Below are 23,881 nucleotides of genomic sequence, written 5' to 3'. Positions count from 1 at the left end.
AATGAGGCTTCAGTGGCTAATTAGACGGCATCTTGTATTTTCATTACAAAATCAGCAGTGGGGATATGTCTTAAAACTTACTCCTCTTCTGGATACCATGAAATGAGTTCAGCAACATGTAATCTGCTAAGTATATTGAACTGTACAGATGTCTGAACTTATCTGAACAATTGCATGCTTTTTTTTTTTTCCCCTTTCTTTCTTTTTAATTCTACACAGTTTGCCGTTTCCTTTCCTGGAAAAAAAATCCTATTTAAACTAAGAGGAAAAGGACACATTACATCTTGAAACAGACTGGGGAGCTAACCACTTCTAATCTTGGCTTTGTCACTGTCTGACCCTATGGCCTTGATTAATCCATTTAACCTTTCTTTTGCTGTGGCTTCCCCCAGTGGTAAAATGGTTACTTTTCAAGGGATGAGGATTAATTAGTAAAACATAAAAGCATTATATCTATGAAAAGAGTTGGGCTAGGATTCATGTTAGGTGCTAAAGTACAAATAAACTTCATTTGTCTTTGGACATTTTTGGGCCTTTCATTGAAAATTTCAGCCCTAAGCTTTACCAGGTCTTGGCATCCCAAGCTAAATAAATAGGCTGTCTGACGTTCAGTATATTTAAGAGCAGAAACTCAGTTAAGTAGGTTTGGCCTTCTTAGTGTATTTTACTGTTGGGACTCTTACTTTATTTGAAGTAGATTGGAGTTAGAGCCAATGTGCTGGCATGCTCAAAAAGTAGAAGGAGGTGACTGAATTGGGTTGGATTATTTTATGTGAATCACTTCTTCCATACTTTTGTTATGCTAGTTCTTTTTCCTTTTGTTTTCATTCATAGCCATTGATGTGCATAAACATATGTGAAACAGTGTTTTCATGATTTGGGGAATAAGAAATCTTTAATTGCCAGTAATAATAGTTTCAAAGCCTTATATTTTCCTTTTTCTCCATTTCCTCTTTCCTCCTTTTATAGAGCTGCTGTGTTCCCATAGACAGAAAACCTGCCACTGACTACATCTATTTTCATCTCTTTATTCCTCTCTCTTTAATTTCTCCTCTCACTCATCATTTTCTGCTTAACCACACTCTACTTTTGTCCAAGCTCTCTTTTTCTGAATGCAGATATTTTCATGTAGGTGCTCTTTTCCCCCCCAAACTGCACTCCCAAACTCATGACCTATTAATAATCAGCAAACCTCTACCAAGTTGATTTCTGATCATCATTCTTGTCTGGTATAAATTTGGTCAGTAAGCTCTTCAGAGCAGAGGCCTATTGCTGTCCCAGAGGAGGAATTAAGCTTGTTTTACAAAAGCTGGAATACTACAATACTGTGTTGTTTCGATAGTGCGACTGCTACTAGCTGGAAGAGTAGAATCTGTGATGACTGGAACATCTGCCTAGTAAAATAAGAACAGGATAGAATAAAGGATCAGTTCGCATATTGATTACGGTTTTAAAACTGTTGTGTCTATCAGGAATAATTCTGATAGCGTCATTGACATTAATGCTGATTAATACCACTGTGGGACTGCTAGCTGTCTGCACAAATCTGGAAAATGACTCAGAATGGTATTTCCACAAATTTTCTTTGTGTAGCTTGAATTTTATTCCAGGCTCAATAAGTAAAAGCAACATTTCACTACATCCTGTGTTTGCTTACTGTTAACAGAATGATGGACTAGCTCTGTAGTAAATACAGTGTTTTCAAAATATTCTTGTTAGACTTGTGCTTTAATGGAATAAGTTTTATTTTGCCCACATTATCTACAGCAGCGATAATAAATAATGAGGCTCAGAGTTAAGACTGGAAGTAAGCTAAGAGTCTGAAGTACCATACTCCTGATTTGTTGGTCAAACAGTAGTAGTATTTTAACTTTTCGAATCTGTGAGTGGAAGTGCAGAAGGAAATGGGAACAACTATAAAATGACATTTCAAAAAGTCAACTTAGATTTTTGATTTATGAATTCATAAGAACCTTGTTTCAAATCGTGTTCATTTCTGATACTGTAATCTTTACGCCAACATGCTGATTACATTTGTAGCCTCATTACATCTGTTTTAAGTTGTTGGTTATTTGGAAATGGGCTTCATAATGTTTGCCATTTTCCTGAAGTTTGACGTTCCATATCAGATCCATTACTAGGCAGTTATGAAAACGCGTTCTGACTGACCGTTCTCAGGAAGTCTGGAAATTCTTCTTAAATACTTTTGACTTAGTCTGTTCAAGATTTTCATTAGTGACAAACTTAATTAGTTTGACCCCACCCCCCTCACTTTGAAACATAACTTTCACACCTGGAAAATATGTAGTGTACTAATATATCAGATTATCTGTTTTTTTTTAAAGCCAATATTTGCTGCTCTTAATCACTGGTTAGTCAGCACTTTTCTCAAAACATATGTACAAATGTTTATGTTCCAGGTTCCTTGAATGTTTGTTAGATTTTAATCAGCAGTCAGCTGCAAGTCTTGTTTCATTTAAAATGTGTAGTTATTAATAGTGCATAGTGCTATAGTATCTCATTCATCCAAGTCTAAGACGTGTTTCTAGAGGCAGATCATCTCTCTTACTATAACTTGTGTTATTCAAGACTTATGTCTCCGCATTTCGAGGAAAATGGAGATGGCTGGCTTGAAAGGCAATGTCTTTCTTACCTGAGCATGCTTGCTTTAGTTTTCAGATGAAACATTTCATATACTGTTACATTTTGATTTAAGTTGGCTGGTCTCCAATGGGAATTACTAAGTAAGGGGGTGGAGAGAATATTAACTCCTCACTACTGTATTTCTGACACGCTCCGTGTTGCCACCGGAGTTACTGCTCATTTAAAACAAACCCAACAAGTAGGGGTTTTCATATCAAAAGGAAGTTAAGAAAATTGGATAAATTAGTGCAATATGCTACTGTGGATTGCATTGTACTAGTGCTAGATCAGAGACATTTGCTCTGGAACACTTTGTGTATAGTGACATTCCTGTTAATGCATTACAGTGATTAAATTAGTTTTGGAATTTGTTTCTTTACTAGATTTGTCAATTAAAAAAAAAAAGTGCATAGTCAAGCTTGTAGGGTAAAAATGTCATTGTTAGCATATCCCTCCCATCTGAGGTATTGCCTGTTAAGAAAAAAGGAATTTCAGAATTTTTCTAAACTAAACTTCTGCCTAAAGTCGTAAGCTTGAGGATCGGTCTGTTCTCAGTATATATCTGTTACATTCAGTGCTTACCCTGTAAGGAGTCTCGCCTGCTGTGTGACATAATGAAACTGCAGATTTTTTTTTATGACTAAGCAACTTTTAGTGGGGGAGCCAATTTATTATTCTACACTATTGCGCATCCTCTTCTAACCAGAAGTCTGCTTTTCTCAATGTTTGCGTACTGAGCATTTGAGTGCTTGAACTTTATAGAAAGGATGACTGTTCAGGAATTTGTTTTTGAATGAGCTGACTATGGCACAGAACTTTTTTTTTTTTTTTTAAGAGATATAATGTTCCATGCTGTTGTTATTATTTTTTCACGTTGTCTGTTCACAATCTGTGTGTTGTGCAGATCAGTGGTGAAGCTCAGGAGCTCTTTTCTGTCCGCCATGGTCCAGTTCGAGCTGCACGAATCTTACCAGCTCCACAAATCAGTAAGTATATATTTGTATAGTGCAAAGTTTTATGCTCAACTTTTTCTTTACAGATATTTGTCCGAATCTTTGTTACAACCTGTTTTGTAGATTTTCCATTTATTGTAAACTGTCACCTTGACTAAATTACCACTTCATAGTGGCTTTTTACAAGTATTACCTGTTTCTTTTCTCCTCTACTCCATAATCCAATGCTTTCTCCATTTTCATCTTAAGCTTGTGGCTTTAATACTGCTTCCTTTGTAGTTTAGAGGATAGGTAGATATATCCATGCTCAGCAATCAGTTAACGCTTCTTTTTGGAAATGTTTATTGTTGATATTTACAGCTATAAAATACTACTGAGAGGTGATTCCATCCATTGTTCCTGACATAAAAGTTTTATTAAAAATGTTTTTAGGTTTCTTAAACTTTTTTGGGTGTATATAGTGAACACTTCATCTTTTCCTCCTATTGTTTTTCTATTTATTTCACCTCTTCTGGGAAGACAGATGATGCAGAGCATGCTTGGTGTATGGCAATGTTTGAAGACACCATAGGTACAGGATATAGAGCCCACTCTTACCTGTGGTGTTCTTTTTTTAAAATAAGGCCTTGAAATATCTGAAGGATTTGGTTTTCTAACTGCATCTAGTCTAAATCTATGTCTGCTTTAGCGAGTAGCATGACCCAGCGGTAGTGCATTTGTAGAGTGAAGTGGTGCTGAGGACTTGATGTCACTGCTATACACGTTTCAGGCAGCTTTATTTTGGACTACCTCTATATTCTGGTTTCATGGAGTGAAGGCACAAGTATTTGGAGCAAGTTAGGTGCACTTCTGGAGTACATCTTCCAGTTTAATTTCATCCAAAGGAATCTAGTTTGCGTGCTTCAAGACCGTTCAGACCAAATAGGCTATACAAGCCTATACAGACTATGCAGATGGTGCTATTCAGACCAAAGCACAGGAAGGGGGAATGACTGGGTAATTCAATTCAAAAGTACCCTCCTGATCCAAACTAAAACATTAATGCAGATGGTCCCTAAGAGCTCCTTAAGTTATTTTATTTCTCTTATATTCCCCAATTATCCTTTTCATTTGACATACCACATCTAGCACAGTTCTGAAGGGGAATTTGCCCATACAGATAGTGATTAATGGAACTTGATTTATGGCTTTCACAATATCATTGTTTAATTCATTTTTAAAGGTGTGTTACCCTGACAAGATAGTAGCAAGAGTATATTTGCGTTCTTATTAGAAAAGCGACTCTTAAATTATAGGATATTTTTATAGCTCTCAAAGCATTAAACAAATATCTGACAAACGTGCTTACAGAGAACAAATGGAATGCTATGCAGCTCTAGAGGGAAGGAAAAATTTCGGTCAAGGACACTAAAGAAAACTTGCATTCTCTTAGGAGAGCTGTGTTGTGATTTTTACACGCCTGTATTTAGCAGACTAAATGCAATTTTTGCAAAGAGCTGGTGAGTTTTTTTTCTTTTTCTTTTTTTTCTTTTTAACCCCAGTAGTTTTTGTGTTCTTGTGATTCTTGTGATGATTATACTGAGGTAGCCTGTAGATAAATATTATGATCCTTAATAAAAATCACTGTATAGCAAGGCAGTGGCTGATAGTAGTAGATATAGAAATTACTAAAATTAATTTAAAAATTCTGTTATAGTTCATTGTATACTCATAATGTGGTGCCTTTCTAACTTTTCAAAACCCTAAACTGTTGAGAAGGATATTATGATTTTGTTATGTCCATTCAGGAGCTGAAGCTGAAACAATGCAAATGAAATAATGCAAAAAGTAGTAGATCCAAGTAATGTAGCCTGTACAAGGAGGAACTTAACTTTTTTAAAACAAACAAGTAGATATGTCAGAAAAGACAGATGTCCTTTGGGGGATTTTCTGTATTTCATTTATGAAGAAAAATGTTTTTTCTAAAACATTTTCTAAAATGTGTAATCATATAAATAGCCTGCTAGTATATACTTTAAGTTTTAGCAGTTGCAGTTTTTAATGATATTTTTAAAGGAGTGCCTTTCCATTCTGATAAAAATAAGCAGAAAGCAGAATTTGTTATTTTGAGTGGTACTAGCTTTTAATTTGTTCCTGTTCTGCTAATTTATGTAAACTTTATTCAAACAGTTTGACCTGTTTAGCGATTGATTTTTTTGTCTCCTTGTGTGCAGACTGTGTGCACTTTCTCTCTTCTGCTCCTTAGATATGATTTTATCAAGTTCTAAACCAAGCTTCTTAGATTGTTAAACTGTATTGTTTCAGAAATTCTGAGTAACCCCTTAGAATTTGCTGCAAATTTTAAGCAACTATGCATAAACGAGCAAATCTTTTTAAAACCTGAGACTTCAACTCAAACACAAGACTTTCCCAAGAAGTGGGCCAATTCACATTTGCTTACAGTTATCCACAGTACTTTAAAAAATGAGTAACTGTGCATCTAGAGGAGAGAACCAGCTTTCTGACAAATTACCTTGAGATCCTTGAATGAAAAAACAGCTTTGCTGTAATATCAGGAGCTTTTCTTTCATCTTAGAACTATGTTAATTTGCTTAATTGCCTGTTGGGAAATCTTGCCTGTGACCTTTCACAGTTAAAATAATGACAATCTGTCATTCAGGGTCTGGTTCTAGACTTCTGAAAGGCCTAAGATCTAACAGTGTTCTAGCTTATTTTCAATTCCAGCAGCGTTTTGCTTATTCACTCTCCCTGTAACTTTAGCTGGGCAAGCTATTCTGGAGCATGTCTCCTTTGAAATGGTCGCTGTGTTTCCCTTCAGGGTGAATACAGGGCACTCCTAGTGCGACTAAGGTTTTTGAGAATTCTGCTGGATGACAAATTTTGCTAGCACATTATGTATTATTTAACTGGAAAATATAGCCTAGCTAACTTTTAAAATTGTTACCAAAAATAACGAACTAAAATCATTTTGAGTATTTCAATGAATGTAAATGAAAAAAGTTAAAGATATAATGGACATGTGTTACAGTGTCTACTTAAGCAGGAAAATATACAAACTATGAATACATGCAGTTCTGTAATAAGGGTTATGTTTTATTGAAGAACATGATGTTGTGGTCTCTAGGCAAGAATTAAACTTTAGTATAGGTTGAAGTCATTTGAAGTGTTTCACCAGCTGTATATTAGATGAGAAATAACCTGTTTTTTTTCTGGATAATCATAGAAAACATGATATTGAGCTATTGTTATTTGCTCTTCTGTGTCATTAAATAATGAGTGTCTGTGCCTCCCCCTCCCCGCAAGGGAAAAGGGAGAAGTAAAATGTAAATGGATATGAAGGAAATGAATTCAAGTACCTATAAACTCTATTTTTTCTGATAGTAAATTAGTGCTTTGTGATTTTTTTTTTTTATTTTTTTTTCCTTCCAATCTAGTAAGTTACACTGCTTAGGAACTTCTTCAAGCAGTTATTCTCTTTCTCTAAATTGCTTATATTTAGCATTTGACAATGATAGTTGTTACATTAGAAAACTATTCAAATTAGCTCATATTAAATTAAGTCAAACCTTTTAAAAACATGTTTTGGTCTCTCTTTACATGGCTTGGTTTAAATAAATCTTTGATTAAAAGTACATGAATGTATCATTGACCAGTATCTGGAATCAGATAAAAGTAAAGCTGTAATAAGAAGCCTTAGATAACTAACACATGAGCTTTAATGATTCTGAACAAAATAAAAGGAATTTGTAAAGGAGAAGCTGATTGCCATCAGTAGGCTCAAACGCTATTTTACTGTAAAGCTGTAAAAAGGGAATTGTTGAAAGTGGGACTCTCTTGGTGGATGGATTTGGCACGTTCCTAGAAGCAGATCTTAGTTTGTGATAAGAAGCTCATTCCCAGGTGTGAAAGGAAAGCTCATGGTTTTAACTTGGTGACTTTACAGCAGCAGAACTTAATAGTTTGTCAACTATGTTGCTAAAATACTGTGGTCCTTTGATGTTAGATTCTCTGCTGCATCATGTTCTTCATAGCATAATAAAGCATTGTTTAATAAGAGTTATTTCATGCAGGCTTTACTGCAAAGGAGACCTTCTCAAATCTGATTTAACAGGTTAAGCACTCCCAGTAACAGGAACGTGGTGCAAGACCTGGAGCTGGCCTTGCGCGCTGCCAGCTCAGATCCAACAAGGTTTATTAGTTCAGGCTCTGTGCCACACTAGAGCATTTAAATGGCTTCTGGAACTGTTCTGGCCTGGCAGCAACACAGCAGCTTTCATGCAGGGTTCTGTCTGAGCTAATAAACCAGGCAAGACCTGACCTGGCCCAGCACAGCGGTACTTTGATGTCTCTGTGGCACAGTTAATCTGCAGCCTAGATAAGATGTCCATAAATAATTGAGAGATGTCTGTAAATAACCCCCCAAAATGTATGCATTTACTATTCTCTGTGAACCTGCTGTATTTCACTCACAAAATTTAGGGTCAGAAATGGAGAGAAATCTAGCTAGTAAGAAGCAGATGAACTTTGTGTTATAGCTGATTGCAAACCAGAATGCATTCGTTCTCTGCCACAAAGCGTGGCAAGACTTCATTGTTTCTCTTGACAGCAAGGTTCAAAGGCAGGAGTCCACTACTGAAAACTTCTGTCTCTGATTTTCCTGAGGTTTACCCTTAAGGTGGCTAAATAATAAGCAATTGTACACAGGAATTTTTACAGTCAGTCTTTTCCATAGTTACACAGTAATATTCTGTTCTAGGTGACTGTTATGGACCTCCTCTACCACAGCTGGCATGCATTGCCTTGTCTTGAGATAACAGGGGCACAAATCTTGAAAAAATGGGCATTTGACAGGTCAGTTGAAAATGAAAATCATTTTTGATCACTGATTCAGGGTAGACAGGGATTCCTTTGACTCTGCAAGGACTGTAAATCTCTTGTTAGTAGTTAAATAGGGGCTATTAGCAACAGTTGAATAGGAGCTATGAAATATTTAAAAAAATTATACTTGATAGTTGTGAACTGTTTGTGTTTAGTGTGTCCGAAATACTTCTTGCACTATCATAGAACAGAGAATAGCACACCAAGAATAATTTAGAGAAAATGCTGTGGCCATGGCACAACAGTGAGCTGAAGGATTTATTAGAGTGTAGTGTTTTCCAGAACTGGTTATGTCTATTGCTATGGACAATGAACATCAGAGAGCGGACGTTACTTATGACTGAAATCACGGCTAGTACTGAGCTAAATTATGACAACTAAATGTGGGGAAAAAAATAGATTGGTTTATAATAGAATCTGAGGAGATAAGGCATAGCAGATGCAGAAATTCCTTTATCCACTAGAATATTGCTTTTATCTTTTGTGGTAACTAAAGAAGAGAAAGATTCCAGAAGGGAATTAATACAGATGCAGTTTTCAAGCCAAGAGTGTTGGTCAACCTGTTGCTCTGAATTCTTCTGGTGGTGGTTGTGGTTATGGGGTTGGGGGGGGAGAGTTTAAAAAGCTGGCAGGATTGCAGAATGTTACGTTACTGTCAGAACACTGTTTTGGTTTTTGGCTGTTGCCAATGGGCCAGTGAAGTTTGGAAACTAATGATATGCAAATTTTCAGCATAAATTAATCTCTAGTTGATAGTTGGACTGGAATTACGTGTGATCTTGCATCATAAATACGGTGAGTGTCTCTATGTGTGTGCATTAGTTCAAATGGGATTGATTTGGCTTTTATCTTCATGTATAGCCTGGAGTGCCTTTCCCTTTTGGGCCCATAAGCCAAATATGTAGCAGGTCTTATTTTTTTTTCTGGTGATGTGATTACATCAGAATGTAGCCAGCTGATTTCCTTGGCCTGAAGAAAGGAACCTTTAATTGAAATGTATCCAAACAATCATCTACTTCAAAAATCAGGTATTTCTCTTTAAGTGATTCCTGGAATAAGTAGGAAATAAGTTCATGTCTTCTGATCCCAATTAAATCTTTGCTGTCCTCAACAGTAGATTATAGCTTTGATTATTCTCTACAGCTTGGAATATAAATGGCTTTTTTGGAGACTGAAATTTTACCATATGACCAAATTTCAGGCTTAAGAGAGCAGATAAAGTTGCATATTTGATACTCAGAATAAGAGAACATCTCTGTCTGGATGTTGTCAGTCCTAGGGAAAAAAATCAAAACCCAAAACCTAAGCCTTGGCATTTTGTGTGCCACGTGCTGCATTATCAGCTGAGCTATCTGGTTGGAACAGCTTCTTAACACACCTAGCTCTCCATTTTCAAATCTGTATGCTGTGATTGAATTTAATACTTATTTATATGTGTATAGGTGCCTGGTTTGCTGGGTTCTGGATTTCTCTGTGTGTTCAGATATATCAAGTGTACAAAGGAAAGATGATGTGTTTGGAGACTTTGATTGTTAGAATGGAGAAAATATTAAGTGATAGATATAAAACAAAACAAAGCTGAGACTCTGCCAGTTAAATTTAGCTACCATTCTCTGTGAAAGAGAAAAAACAGTTGGTAATGTTATTTTAGTTAATGATGGTGAGGAAAAACAAGCAAAAATGAGGGTGTATTAACTGCTGCCTCCTCCAGCTTATGATTCAAATTAGTGATGTTCTCACTGCTACTCAAGTTTCTTTGCTTTGGGCTTCCTCTTGTGCAGTACATAATGACTCTATTTAGCTACACTAGCCTAATTATTTATACTTTGTGCAATAAAGGTTCTTATTTTCACCATTTCTCTAGATGAGGAGCCTCAATTCCTCCATCATTTTCCTTTTCAATCGTTGCAATTCTTCTTGTCTACCAAAATTATTATTCTGTAAGTTTTGAGAAGTAAAAATGATGTGGCTGCATCCTTTCCACATCCGAGCAAGAACCTTCTTTTGCTCTTTGCACAGTTTTCATTTATTCCTTAGAATATTGCTTTTATGGACTAAAGGTTGAAGGCTAGAATGAACTTGAAAAGCTAAAATTAATTGGGATACAGAGTAGCTTTGCATTTGAAAACCTGAGAGAGACGGAAGTTCAAATTTTATTGCAGATTTATCTCTATACTCTATTTCTTACATCTTTGATTTTGGTAAAATAAAATGTGAACCTCAAAAAGCTGACTCAACTTTATGTGCAGGTATATTAAAAGAGCTATAATATTTAGGTTGCTTTCTAAAGGAAGGCAGATGTGAGTTTTGTATATAATCAACTGCTTGGGTGGCTTAGTGGTTTAAGTCCCTCAAGGCTGAAATAATTGCCTAGTATGTGCAGTAGAGAAACTAGCTCTACAAGCTGAACAAGCAGTAGCATTTTGTAGCTAGATTTGGGTTGGTGCGAGTGGATCATGCAGGTGTGCGTTTAAATTTTGGTGTTTTGTAACTGTTATGTGAGTTGTTATGGTATAATGCAGGTTAATGTGCGTGGACTGTGGAAATTACAGAACAGAGTTCTCCACCATAGCAAGCAAGCCTCTTAAAGATATTATAGGGAGGAATTTTGGAGCACTACATTTTAAAATACTAATTTCTTTGAAGATGTGTGGACTGACCTGTATGCTATCTTTTCAGTTCTGGCCGCATCATATCAATGTTTTAGACCAACAGACCTTAAACTTTCACCATGTTAGACCGATATGTCTTTATGTTTTTCAAACAAGATTAAATCAAAATATAATATTTTCTTTCCTCAGTTAATGTGTGACTCTAAAAACATTGATCAACAGCAAATGTTTCAGGGTATCTTTTTCATTTTCATATAGAAGCTACTTTGTTAACTAAGAATAAAATTACTGTGTTCTGAGAAAGAAAAAACAACTTTTTGTAAACATGCATGGCTCTGTCTCTTTGACCAGAAATCTGTAATGTTTACACTGAATTTGAAACCATTGCAAAGTATAAGGACTTCTTGTAGGGGTGTGCTGGAAGTGATTTGGTCCAGTATTGTATCATTGTCCATTAAAATCAAAGCCAGTTACTTCAGTGTCTTTTAAAAAAAAAAAAAAAAAAAAAAAAAAAAAAAAAAAAAAAAAAAGCAGCTTCCTCCGGCAAATGCAGCTCCTTGTTGCTTCTGTATCTGTCTAGGGCTCATCCTGGTCTCTTCAGCTCTTGAACCTCTTTATTTGTATGCTAATTTTCTGAATACTTTTGCTCACTGCAGTCAGGAGCTGCTAAGATGTGCTCTCCAACCACCTGTTGGGCCCTGCTGACTCTTGCAGTTGCTTCTTGCAGCTCTGCTTTCTTGCCATCTCGGTAATGGAAAGGGCAGAGGAGGCAGCAGATACTGAGATTATACTGGAGTTGAAGCAGCTTCTAGGCTGATAACTTTTGGGAGATGTAGGAAACTGGTATGATGTTGCATATATTAGAGAGCGGCTTTGATACTTGAAATGTCTGGGTGATGCTAGGAGATAAGTGAGATAAAATAATGCAACACTGATGGGCTAGAACGTTAATCCTAAAGGAGTGCATGAAGGTCTGGGATGAGGACAGCAGTCACAGCTTCATTGGTCAGGAATGATACTGAGTAATGTGGTTAGAGCTTATCTGTGCAGGAAATAGAGCATTTATAGATACTAGCCTGAAGCTGAGGAAAGAATTCACACACTATTTTTAGGACTGACTCAAACCTCTTCACTTCTGTTTCAAGTAGCAAGTACGCTTTTTTGCATTTCCATTCAATAACAAATGCACAACAGAGCAGACACAAAATGGAGGTAATGATTAAAAAAATCTTAAGAAGAAAGAATTTTTCCCTGAAAGAAAGAAGTGAGACAAGGAGTGAAAACCATGCATGATGAATGAATGCCAGCCATGTTGCTTAATGCATTTCCACATAGTGTTTGGCTACTAGACTGATGTGGGGCAGAATTGCAAATGCAACACAATTTTCAAGAAACGGATAAGAAGTAAGAGGGGACCTAGCTGAGCAGGAGATTCATTACGTTGTGAAATTGCCATGATGGAACTCAGTCAGTGGAATTTTATACCAGAAAAATATACTTCATAATGAATATATGCTATCTGCTATTGCTAAATAGGTCAGAATTTGACATTTATTACTTAAGGGAAACAAGGACACTTTATTATTTGATATGCAAGTCACTTCCATGGTTTTGAGTACCTTTTGAGTTCTTATGAAAATCAATGGGTTTCCATTTTTTCTTCAAAAAAGTGTTCTTTTATTACTTAGTGTTCTTTTTTTTAACTATTATTATTATTAGCATTACTGAGAGGCCTTAGCAGGCTCAAGAGAGGTCTATTCACAGCTTCATCAGAAGTACAATACATAAACTGGTTTGAGCCTATGCATGTGGATAACCTTTTGACTTCATAAAGTTCTAAAGTTGATTTGTATGAAATGTCATTTACCCAGAGATTTTTTTTCCAGGATTTAAAGTATACTAACTGATTTTTTTTTTTTTTTAAACATACATATCATTTAGCTAAATGGAGCTGTAGATAAGGTGCCTTGTTGGCAGGAAAGGCAGTTTTCATTACTCTAATTGTGTGATTTGTCAGGATTTTCAGCTTTTTATAAGTGCTGTAGTGTTATATGACAGAATTAAAAGGATTTAGAATAAAAGGAGTTTAAGAAAGACTTTGCAACAGGATTTCAATACTTTTTATATTTGATGGATTTAGCTAGCTGCTTTTCATTTCAATCATCCTACTGCATTTTGTTAAACACTGTGTGGAGCAGGTGTGTACAACATCAGTATATCGCACATGCAAATAAACACAATTTTAAATATAAAAATTAATCCACCATAACTTGGAAGATTAAATTCTATCCCAGAACTAGAAAGGGTTGCTGAGTCCATTAAGCATTGCAGAGAACGACACATGTTGTTTTTTTGCAATCTCATGAGCAGGACTGCTATTAACCTGATTTAATGCCCTGCAGAGTCCTCAAAATGTTTTTTTTCTAGCATATTAATAGTTCCATTATTTATTTCAAATATATATTTTCAGAATGTATTTCTGAATGGTGGCTTTGGTCAGTACAGTCTGAAACTAAAAGTTTAAGCACCTGTTGCACAGATTTTGCAAATGTGTATTGTAGGTATTAACAACTGAGATTCCTACTGATTTTGTGCAGTTGTTTCCTGCCCACACCTTTAAAGCCTCCTTCCTTCCCCTTTCCTTGTTAAACTTAGAACTAGACATAAAGAAACACGTGAATTCATATCTTTAATATATCTTGGTTAAAAAAAGTATAGTTAAATACGTAAGGTAAAATCCTGGCTCCACTTAAATCGGTGTCAGAGCTCGTGGTAGTCAGGCTTTCAACCTTAACCATGAGAGACTGGCTAGGTGAACAGAAACAAATGAAGTTCATGTTACTTGTATTGAAGAAAACAAATTGGTTGCCAGAGTCTTAAAAAGACTTTTTATGTTTCATTTATCAATTTACAGGTCAGTACATACAGTACAGGTGTGACCCTTAAAAGACCTTGAAATAATAGGAATGAAAAGAAAATACATTTGTCTGTTTTAAGTTACTTGTAAACCTATTGTTGATGGTGAAATTATTGATGTGACCCATTTAACTTTATAAATACCCAAATGTGTAGGAGGGAAGACTTATCCTCATATAGATGAGTGCTGAACAGTTTTTGTTATAAATTAATTGCATGTGCCTGAGTTATTAATAATTAACAGAGACTGTTATGTGAAAATGTATATTGTTAATTGTTGTACCTTTCTGAATAATTAATTTAGTGCAGCTACACCATTATTTCTGAATTAAATTTTGAACAGAATATATAACTAATATTTTTATAGGTCAACTGGTTTAAAAAAGGAAAAATATATAAGTATATAAAAGATAATTAGAAACATAAAGATTGAATGAAAACTGAGGAAATTCAATAGTTGTTTGGTTGTTTTTCTGTTGCTGAAATTGGGTAGAAGCATTCTGGAATTCAGTAAAACATTGCTCAGAAATAAGACAGATTTTTTTGAGTCAATTGTATTTTTATTTATGTTTATATAGCAATAAGGCAAAGTCTTCAAAGCTTTTAAAACCCCATTTTAAGAAGCATGACGTCTTTAACAATTTGACGGATCTGGAGTTAAGGTGTGATCGCAGTTTGTGAAGACCAAATAGCTGGTTTTAATTGTCTAGCGGCGGGTACCGGCCGTAGCGGGGCGCGTGAAAGCCGTCGCGGGCAGAGCCGTCGCGGCAGCTGCTGGGACAGGACGACGCTGTGGCTGTGGCTGTAGCTGTGCTGTTGCGACCTGCTGAAGCTGATCCCCGAAGCGGATGGGACGTGCTGTCAGAGCCGCGCTGTCGCTCTGAGCAAACAGTATAGGCGCGTGGCCTGCGTCTCACTGGAAGGCTGTGGATGTTGTTTTCTTAAAGGCTTTAATCGCTTGGAAGTGATGAAGGCCGTCGGGAACTTCATCGCGTCTTTCCTCAGGCACGTGACGGGCTCTGAGCACGGCCGTGTTTTGGGCAAACGCGAGCATCCCAGCTTGTCACGCGCCGGAGAGCGAGCAGCCCCTCTCGTGCTGCGTGACCTCCGCGGAGCAAACTGGAAACAGTGTGTGAAAACTGTGCAGTGGGGGTGACAGCCTTATTCCAGAACGTCTTTTACAAAACAGTGGAAAGTGAGCAAATGTTACTTGCCTTTTCTTACAGGTGCAAAACCTGTGACCACAACTGAAATGAGCAGAAAACTCCAAAATCCTGGCCAAATTTTGCTATTCATTTAATTACTCATTACGGTCTTTTTCAAGAACAATTCTTCCAGTCAGTGTTCATGACTCTGCCTGTTGTTTACATTTTTATAGCTAATCTTGCACGGGCTGTTGAATTTTACCTTGCGTAGTCAATATCCTTCCAGTATATTGGGTGTCTCCCCCCTGCAACTCCCCCTCCCTGAAATACACATACGTGCACCTTGAAATGTAACACATACAGTAAGTATATAGTGATTTTTTTCTTTTTTTTCTTTTTATTTTTTTGCTTTCCCTGTTATTAGGTGCTCAGAAATGTGATAATTTTTCTGAGAAGAGGCCTCTTCTTGGTGTGTGCAAAAGCATTGGATCTTCTGGGTAAGAATACTTTTCATGAATTAAGTCTTATATATAGATTGCGAAGTCATTTAAAAATAGAAAATTGCTTCTTTATAGCTTTCTTCCCTTTTTCCCTTTTTTCCTTATGGGATAACACAATGAAGTGCTCTTAAAGATTTTTTTCGGGGTGTCAACACACATCTGTATATGGCATAGGCTTTTTAAAAAAATAAAAGATAATGACTATAAAATAGATGAAGAGGTATTGAGTTTGTTCTCAATGTAATCACAATTTTATGATTAGCCTTTTCTGATGTTAATCTCCAGTCAAAATTATTACTGAGAAGTCTCTAAAACAAATCCCCGTGTTAAAAAATAATTGAAAGATGCCTTGAAGCAGGAGGTCATATTCCAAATGAATTAAAAGCACCAAACAATCCTACTGTTACAATCACTACTATTCATTAGCAAAATACATGTTAAATCTACTTTTTTGAGTTAGGAAAACGAGTTACCAGTCTTGTCTTGTGCTCCCCTGATGGTATTGTTGTATCACTCCTCTGATAAAAAGAGATTCTAATTTGTGTCTGCGTTAGATATGTTGAATCCAACAGTGCTAAGGGTTTATATCCATACCTAGAGGAAAATAATGGCTTTTCAAGGGTAATCCTTTACACGGAGTTTCAAAGGCTAAACAGTTGAAGTAAATCTTACAATAGTAAGACTAATTCTGTGCCACACCTTTTCCAATTAAGAATTTAATCACTCCGGGTGTGGATGAAGATTAGCAAGTAAACTCTGCAAATTTCGAAAGGACATTTCTCTGTATGTGTTATTAGTGTGTTAAACTAGAATGTTAATGCTACCTGCCTTAAAGGTAAAAAACAAAACAGCACAACCCCCCAAATCAACAAATAAAAACAATCCCTACAGAGTAGAGAGGTGAAATTTCTTTCTTTTGATATGTTTACAACTTGCAAAACTATTTATAGTGTCTTTTGTGTCTTTTCTTAAGTATTTATAATCTTATGAACAACTTTTTCAAAATAAGAGTGCATGTAACCTGGGGTGCAATGCTGCTTAGCTTGCTCTTGTAGGATTTTTCCCTCTTAATCAAGGGTATTTATATGTGAAAAGATATGTTAACTGGAGTAATTTTTCCTTCATGCCCTTGCATAAGCTGAGATATATGAGAAATGCACAAACTATAAAGATCAAAGATCATTATATTCATCATGCTGTTGTATTCTTGAGTTAATTTGAAAGACTACAAAGATTATTTAAAAAAAGAAAAAGCTGGTATGTCTCCAAAATGAATGGAACAGTATGTATTACTACCCATCAGTAATTGAATATCTCCAAATACAAAATAGAATTTTAAATCAGGCTTTCAGATCAGAAGATTAGAACATGATTAAAAAAAGGAGACTCTGCTACAGGCTCCCTTTTTCCCGTTTAATAAAGAACCAGTTTGCTTTTGATGGTAAACCTTCACCAGAAGATTCTGAAACACTTTTCTACGTTTGCTATTTATTGAAGGAGCTTTACATGTTTTGCCAGTAGCTTTCAGGTTAAGAATTCTTTGATAGTTTGCACTCTCCCCATGACTCCAGTTAACTTGTTGTGGTTTTGCAATATATATTATTTCTTGTTGCAAATTGACTCAAATATTACACTTGTATTCCCTTCTAATAAATTCATAGATCATTTGTTTACATTGCAATTTCTCTAGTGATCATTATACATCAAGAAGCATTTGTGTAGAACGTCAAAATGACTGTCATGAACGGCCTCTGAATCTGAGCCGCAGATTTAGTTCTGTTCCTAACTTGTAGTTTTGTGCTTAACATTTCCTATATGTCTTAATGGTTGTAGACAGATAGAAAATGTAATTTCATCATACAGATGAAGAAAATACTACATTTATTCTAGAACATTTATTTCAAAGCACTTGATATTTTCTCCATAGTCATCTCCTCACCTACTTTGGAGATTAGGTTGGCTATGGCATGAAATACTGCAGCTGTCAGCACACTAATGAAACTGTGCAGTATAGGAAATAGGAGGACTATTCTGTCTGTTGAAATGGCAGGTAAAATAATCAATGGAATGAAATAGCACTGACACTGAAATATTTCCCATTTAACAGAAACGTAAACTTGAATGTCTAAAGACTGAATGATTTTTCTCAAAGGCAGCTAGTCCAAAGCAGACCCAGAAGTGAAATCCAAGTCTTCCAACACTCTATTTATTATGCTGATACATTAGACTACATTGTCTTTCTTTAATATAAACTGAATGAGGTTGGACTTGGTTATGACAATGGGGCCAATGTTCCTGTCTTTGCAAGATGTAGTTTCAAAAGAAACACTTCCATCAGCACAGCCCCTTCCACGCTCCTCACCGGGGCACTGGGTTGCTCTTTTCTTAGAGGAGAAAAGTGTCACCACCTGAAATGCTTCTGCTACTTCTAACAGTCCTCTGGCTTTTCCCATTCAAATTTGACCTTGGTTACTTTCTAAGGTCAGCCTGCTGCCTTGGGCAATGATTCTGTCTAAAGATTGGGGGGGGGGGGAGGGAGGAGCGGGGTTGTGACTTCTTCAGCCTTGACCATTACTTGGTCTTTCCTTTAGCTGTTCTTCACAATTTCTGACTTCTTCCTTGATGCTCCACTAGAATTTTGCAGCTGTCCTTATTCTTTTCCTGGAACATCCCTGACAATTTTGACGTTTCCAAAAAAGTTTTTTTGTTATCAGTAAATAAGGGGCATGGTTTATGTTTTGGAAAAGTTGGTCGCTGGCACTGTGACTTATTATTGAAGGGTATTTTTGGACTCTGCTGTATCTGGAGTCAATATTCTAATTTAAAGCATCTTTTCCTCTGCAATCGTTCATACGGAATCCATTTCAGTAGTTCTTCTCAAAAGTGCCTTAAAATTACTGACTTTTTGAATGGAAGGTGAGGAATAAATATATTTTACACCTGACTTATGATAACACCTCAATAGATTATTAACGCATGCATTACAGTTTAGGAGTTGCTGTAAATTATCACATGCTAACCTTGACCTTAACAAAACATATTTTAAAAAGCTATTAATGCTGTGTGTACACGTTCCTGCATGATAGATGAGGGATTATACTTACCAATGTGCTGATATATTTTGTGGTTTTAAGGACTCATGCAGATATATTCAAATGCATAAAGTGAGCAATTTAAAGTTCATTATTAAAATTATATATGCAAGTTATAAATGTTAGAGATGTTAAACTATTAAAGTAATACAAATGTGATAAATATGGTTTATGTTTAAATCTACTGCGCTGTCATTTCATAATGGCATTTAGTAGTATTTTATCCTTTGGGACTATATCAATGAGATATTGACACATTCAAGTTTGGAGCTGGGATTTCCTGGTTCTGACCACTAGTCTGCATTAGTGGTTAGCATCAGGAAATTTTTCTGTATTCCTTTTGCTGTAAAGAAATACATCACAATGAGGAAAATATGATAGAAAAATTTTTGTTTTTTTAATGTAGAACAATCTTTGATCTGGAATGCAAAGAATTTTCAAGTGCTAATGAGTTAATTCAAAAACATCACTACTATTAAGTAACTTCAGTACTTTTTACTATCCCTCTAGTACACCACGTATTTTAATGCAGAAAAATTAATGAATAATTTTGCCTCTTATACAATGCTAGGACTTTTCCCCTCATAAAATACAGATGGATATGAAATTATTTTATGCAGAGTAATGTTTGCCTAAAATCAACAACAGAAGTTTGCCTGTGGATCTATTTTTCACTCATGACATTGTTTCATTGTCATTTGTAAAGTGAAATGTCTTTTTGGTAGCTTAGAAATAAAATAGTTTAATCCTGAGATTGCCTAATGTTTTATTGTGTTATAGGTTTTTGATTGGTCTAAAAATATTAAGTTTAAGTATTTCTCTGAAAGATTTAACAACATATTAACTTCAGAAGTCAGCTTGTGGAAAACATGGCATATGAATTGTATCTTTTTCATAGTGTAACCTAACTCTATATATAATCGTATAATCTATGCTGATAAAATTTATATTATTTTGAAAATCTTTAAGGTCTTAACCTTCTGTTCAATATATCTCAATATTGAAATCTTAAAATTTTAGTGAAAGTTGTGGTTGAGAACCTGCTCTAAAAATTTTATTCCAATGCATCTAAAATTTTTAAATCTTCCCACTAAAGTGGTATTAACTGGTCTGTTACTGTTTGGAGAATATCTGGTGCATTTTTTGGTTATTTCAAATGATTTAAGTAGTTCCTTGATTCGGTGCAAATCATAACTTCAGTTTTGTTTGAGGGCTTTGGAAAGAAGCATGATATTCAGAAAACTGTTCATGTCTTCAGGGTCCAATACTGATGTTTCTTTGAAGCTCTGAGTATGCAGAGTGTAATTGCATCCCATTCTGTTCTAATCCCTTTCTTGACTACATACCGCTCTGTAAGTTTCTTATTGTATCCCAGTACTCTGATTAACAGGTATAGGGAAAATGTGATTTATTGCAAAGCAGTAAAAACTGATCTAGTGACCAACCAAAGCTCATATACTTTTCAAAATCAATTATTTTCAGAAGTTCCTAATATTTTTAATGAAAAAAATAAGTATAATCACAATCCATAGGGAATAAGCTAAGTTTGTTTTCCAAAAATACCAGTGTTTTACAAAGCTGGAGTTATAAATAGAAAACAATTAATTTAGCCTCCCTATGAATTAATCTAAAGTCAAAAAGAAACACTTCTCACAGCATGGGGCAAGGTTGTGGCTCTAGTCAGCTGACTTGAAAGCCATGAACGTACAGGTGTATTATATGGAGAAGTTTAGTTAAATAATACTTCCTGCTTGTTAGCTCAGTCCTTATTTTCTCCTCCTTCCATCCTCCATGAAAGAGTGTTTGAAGTCCAGCTAAATTTTTTTTTAATTTGTTCAGCAAGATTTCTGGCCTTCCATGGTACGGAATCCAGCAGACATCAATAGGACCCATCTGCTGTTACAGGAAAGCGGTAACTTTTTAATGACCCCTGTGGAGTCTTGTATTATATGGGACAAAACATTAGAAACTATTTGGGAATGAAAAAACTCCCGACTTGTGCCCAAAATAGACAAAAATGCATCTTTTTGCAATGAGTCTCTTTGAAGTGAAGCGGTGAATCTATTTTTGTGCTAAGCTGCAGTGGAGAGAAACTGCTGCTTTGAAATTAATTTCTGGCACCTGCTTTATGTAAAAGTTCTTTAAAAAACAAAAAACAAAAAACAAAAAACCAAACACATTTGCAACTAATCTCAACCTTTGTGTTCTCCATAATAAGTGTGCAACCAGGGAAGACGAAATCTGTGTTTTCTAAACTTTTGCCCTGTAGCTGAGTTTCAAACTAGCTTTCTGTACATACGTTTTTGTATTTTAAAAGTCAAATTTTCCATCTAGTAAAATGACTGAAATGTCTAGCACAGTTTCACTGTATAATCTTTTCAAAATAACAGTTTTCTCAGCCCCCAAAAAGGATGCAGTCTTGACACACAAATGGGAAACAGATTGTGTTTTTTGGCTGATACTACTATACTGGTTTAGATGTTGATTCAGTCAAGTTCAGTCTTAGATTACAAGATTTGCAAATTAAAGGAAAACCAAAACGGAAAGAACATCTGTGTAAATTTTGTCTTTGTCGGGTTTTGTACAGGCATGCTTGTTGTGTTCTTGGTAATAGGATAAACAATCATTTTGCGCGCGCACACACGCACACTCTCACACTCACTTGCTCAATGGCTTTCAGTTCATATTAATGAATTTTGTAGGTGGTGAAACATCAGAATTGGTTATCTGTAAAATGAACAAAGTAATGGTGGTGGCCACAAAACTACATGGCAGAACCGGTCTGTGGTGTTGAGAGCTACTGAATTTAGACTAGCTAGATAAGACCAATTATGTTTAATATAAATACACGTATATACACACACACACACACACAAAAAAAATATATAAATTCCTGTGTACCCTGTATGGGTTGTTGACACCACAGTTTGGAGCTTACTGAATCTCTAGAACACATTCAAATACACAGAACAGGTCCAAAATACGTTGAACTTGCTTTTTATTCAGCTGAAATGTAAATATACAGATATCTTTAAGCTATCTAATTGCTTCATTTTAACTAAGGCAGATATGTAAGGAGAAATTGAGCAGTATAATTTTTCTTTATTTTGTGGATTATTAAGAAAGAAAACATAGTTTTAAGAGATTCGGACTCAGTAACGCAGATCTGCCTTTCAGTAGAAGGTATAGGTAACAAGACAGCCAGCAAAACACCAGTGGGCATGCCAGGAGGAAAAAAGTATGTGTAGGTGCAGAGAAAGGGAGAAGAGGGCAGTGAGGACAGAGTATCCACAGATGCTTAAATATAAAACCAACTCTCCTGAATACACAGTGCTTTAAATACTTTAAACCCTACTAGCTGTCTTTCCTCAGATGCCAAGTGTTCTGATGACTCAGGAATTTACTCTGTTATGTTTTTGTTATGACATCTACTGAATTTTCTGTTTCTACCCTGAAGACTTTTGTTTCTTTTTGTTTTCTCTATTAGCTATGTAGTTAGGGGACAAACTTCTTGCAATAAAATGCATACCAGTCTGGCTAAAGGACTGCATCAGTACAACTATGTGCTCACATTATGGTAGGCTTTTGACTATAGTTCTGTGATTCCCTAAATAGTGGCAAAGCCAAATTAAAAGTTGCACCTCACTTTATCCACTTGTACTGCTGCTTCTGCACTGCTATTTTCTGCCTCCCTGGGCTGTGTCACTGCAGCTGGTTGTATAACCATACTGTAAAGCAGATGACAGAAAAAATCCTGATTAATTAATGCTTTTTTTTTTTTCTTTTTGGTAGTATGAGTTGTTTCAGTCGTCTGGTTTTGCAGTACCAACTGCATACAAAATAGTAAGGTGCAGCTGAGAATGTAGAATGTAGCATGAAGGTGGGAGTGAACAAAGAGGCAGGAAGGAGCTTATTTGCTTGGCTTTGCTGCTAAAGCTGGTTAGCCATGGGATTGTGGCCTTACTCATGTACCTCCCACCCCTTCTATCAACAGAGCAAAACAAAAAAGTTAGAAATCCTGTAGAGGATTTGTCCCAACAACCATCTTTCTTCATGGTGGTATTTTAGCATCAGATAATGAATCGTTCTGGAGGATGTTGTGGAGGTGGGAATTATTGAAAAACTTCTTGAAGATGGGACACAGATTTCTAAACCATCCTTACAAGAAGTATTTAACACTTGTGCACTCTTGCCCTTTGCCCAAATAGGCCAATATAGATGCAGAAAAGTCCTTTCCTTTGAAAATGTATGGCCAAAATCTCATGTAGACATGTATGATACATCTGACAGCTATGCAAGTATAGCTACCTGGGAGATCAGTTATAGAAGTTTAAAAAGCAAACAAACAAAAAAAACTTTAGAGTTTGAGACCATTAGGCCATCTCTTCTAACCTTCTTCGTTATGGAGGGTAAAGGACCCTGTTTGCTATGTCACATGCCGTAGCATGTGTTAGGTTTCTAGCATGTATTTTAGAAGGAAGTTAATTTAAAGACTTCAAGTGATGGAAAATTTTGAATGATTTGAAGAATTGGATGGAGGTTATTTAAGGGCACGGAAAGCAAGAGGCAATTTCTTTTTAATCATGGGAGGAGAAAGGAAATAAAGGCAAGTTAAATAAGGAGGAGTAAGCTGGAACAAACAAAATATAAAACATTGGCTAGCCATTCTTTTTCTGCTCATCAGTTTATAAGGCAAATCAATATGAACAGATTTTCAGGAAACATGCTTCGTTAACATGGCTACTGTAGATTGAAACGTGCTAACCTTAATGCAAGTTTATCTCAAGAATGTATTTACAGGAGTGTTAAAGTTTAGGCAGAAAGCAGGATTTACATGAATAAGAACAGAAACAGTGCAATTAAAGCATTAATATTTTTTCATGGTAATATTATTTTAAAATCATATGATCCTCTTCCTTATTTGGCAAGCTAACTAGTGAATGCTAAAATCCAATGTCCAGCTCTAATAGTCAGTGGCTTTTAATGTTTAAAATTAGCTAGCTGTGAAATGATTTGTCAGAGACAAACAGCAAAGCTTTCTGGAAGGATCACCCAAGAGAAGGAAATTAGCTATGATGAATGAAGTTCTTGTGCACAGTTCTCACACTGCTCTGAGTAACTCTCCCCGAATATTTTTACTGG

At 35.8% G+C, this 23,881-nt stretch overlaps 1 protein-coding gene across 19 annotated transcripts in view; it reads left to right on the top strand.

The window, feature by feature from the left end:
- BCAS3 (BCAS3, microtubule associated cell migration factor) overlaps positions 1-23,881 on the top strand; it is a 385,039-nt gene that overhangs the window by 15,586 nt on the left and 345,572 nt on the right. For 18 of the 19 annotated variants that reach the window (XM_026071332.1, XM_026071331.1, XM_026071333.1 and 15 more), the window contains exons 6-7: positions 3,548-3,629; positions 15,572-15,644. In XM_026071332.1, the coding sequence (XP_025927117.1) occupies positions 3,548-3,629; positions 15,572-15,644 (155 nt within the window). Of the gene's footprint in view, positions 1-3,547; positions 3,630-14,407; positions 15,198-15,571; positions 15,645-23,881 lie in introns of those variants that run through there. The other variant, XM_026071350.1, reaches the window with a different exon arrangement.

The sequence above is a fragment of the Apteryx rowi genome, unplaced genomic scaffold (genome assembly GCF_003343035.1).
Source record: "Apteryx rowi isolate R43461 unplaced genomic scaffold, aptRow1 scaffold_324, whole genome shotgun sequence".
Classification (NCBI taxonomy): domain Eukaryota; kingdom Metazoa; phylum Chordata; class Aves; order Apterygiformes; family Apterygidae; genus Apteryx; species Apteryx rowi.
This window is presented reverse-complemented; position numbering and strand designations above follow the sequence as displayed.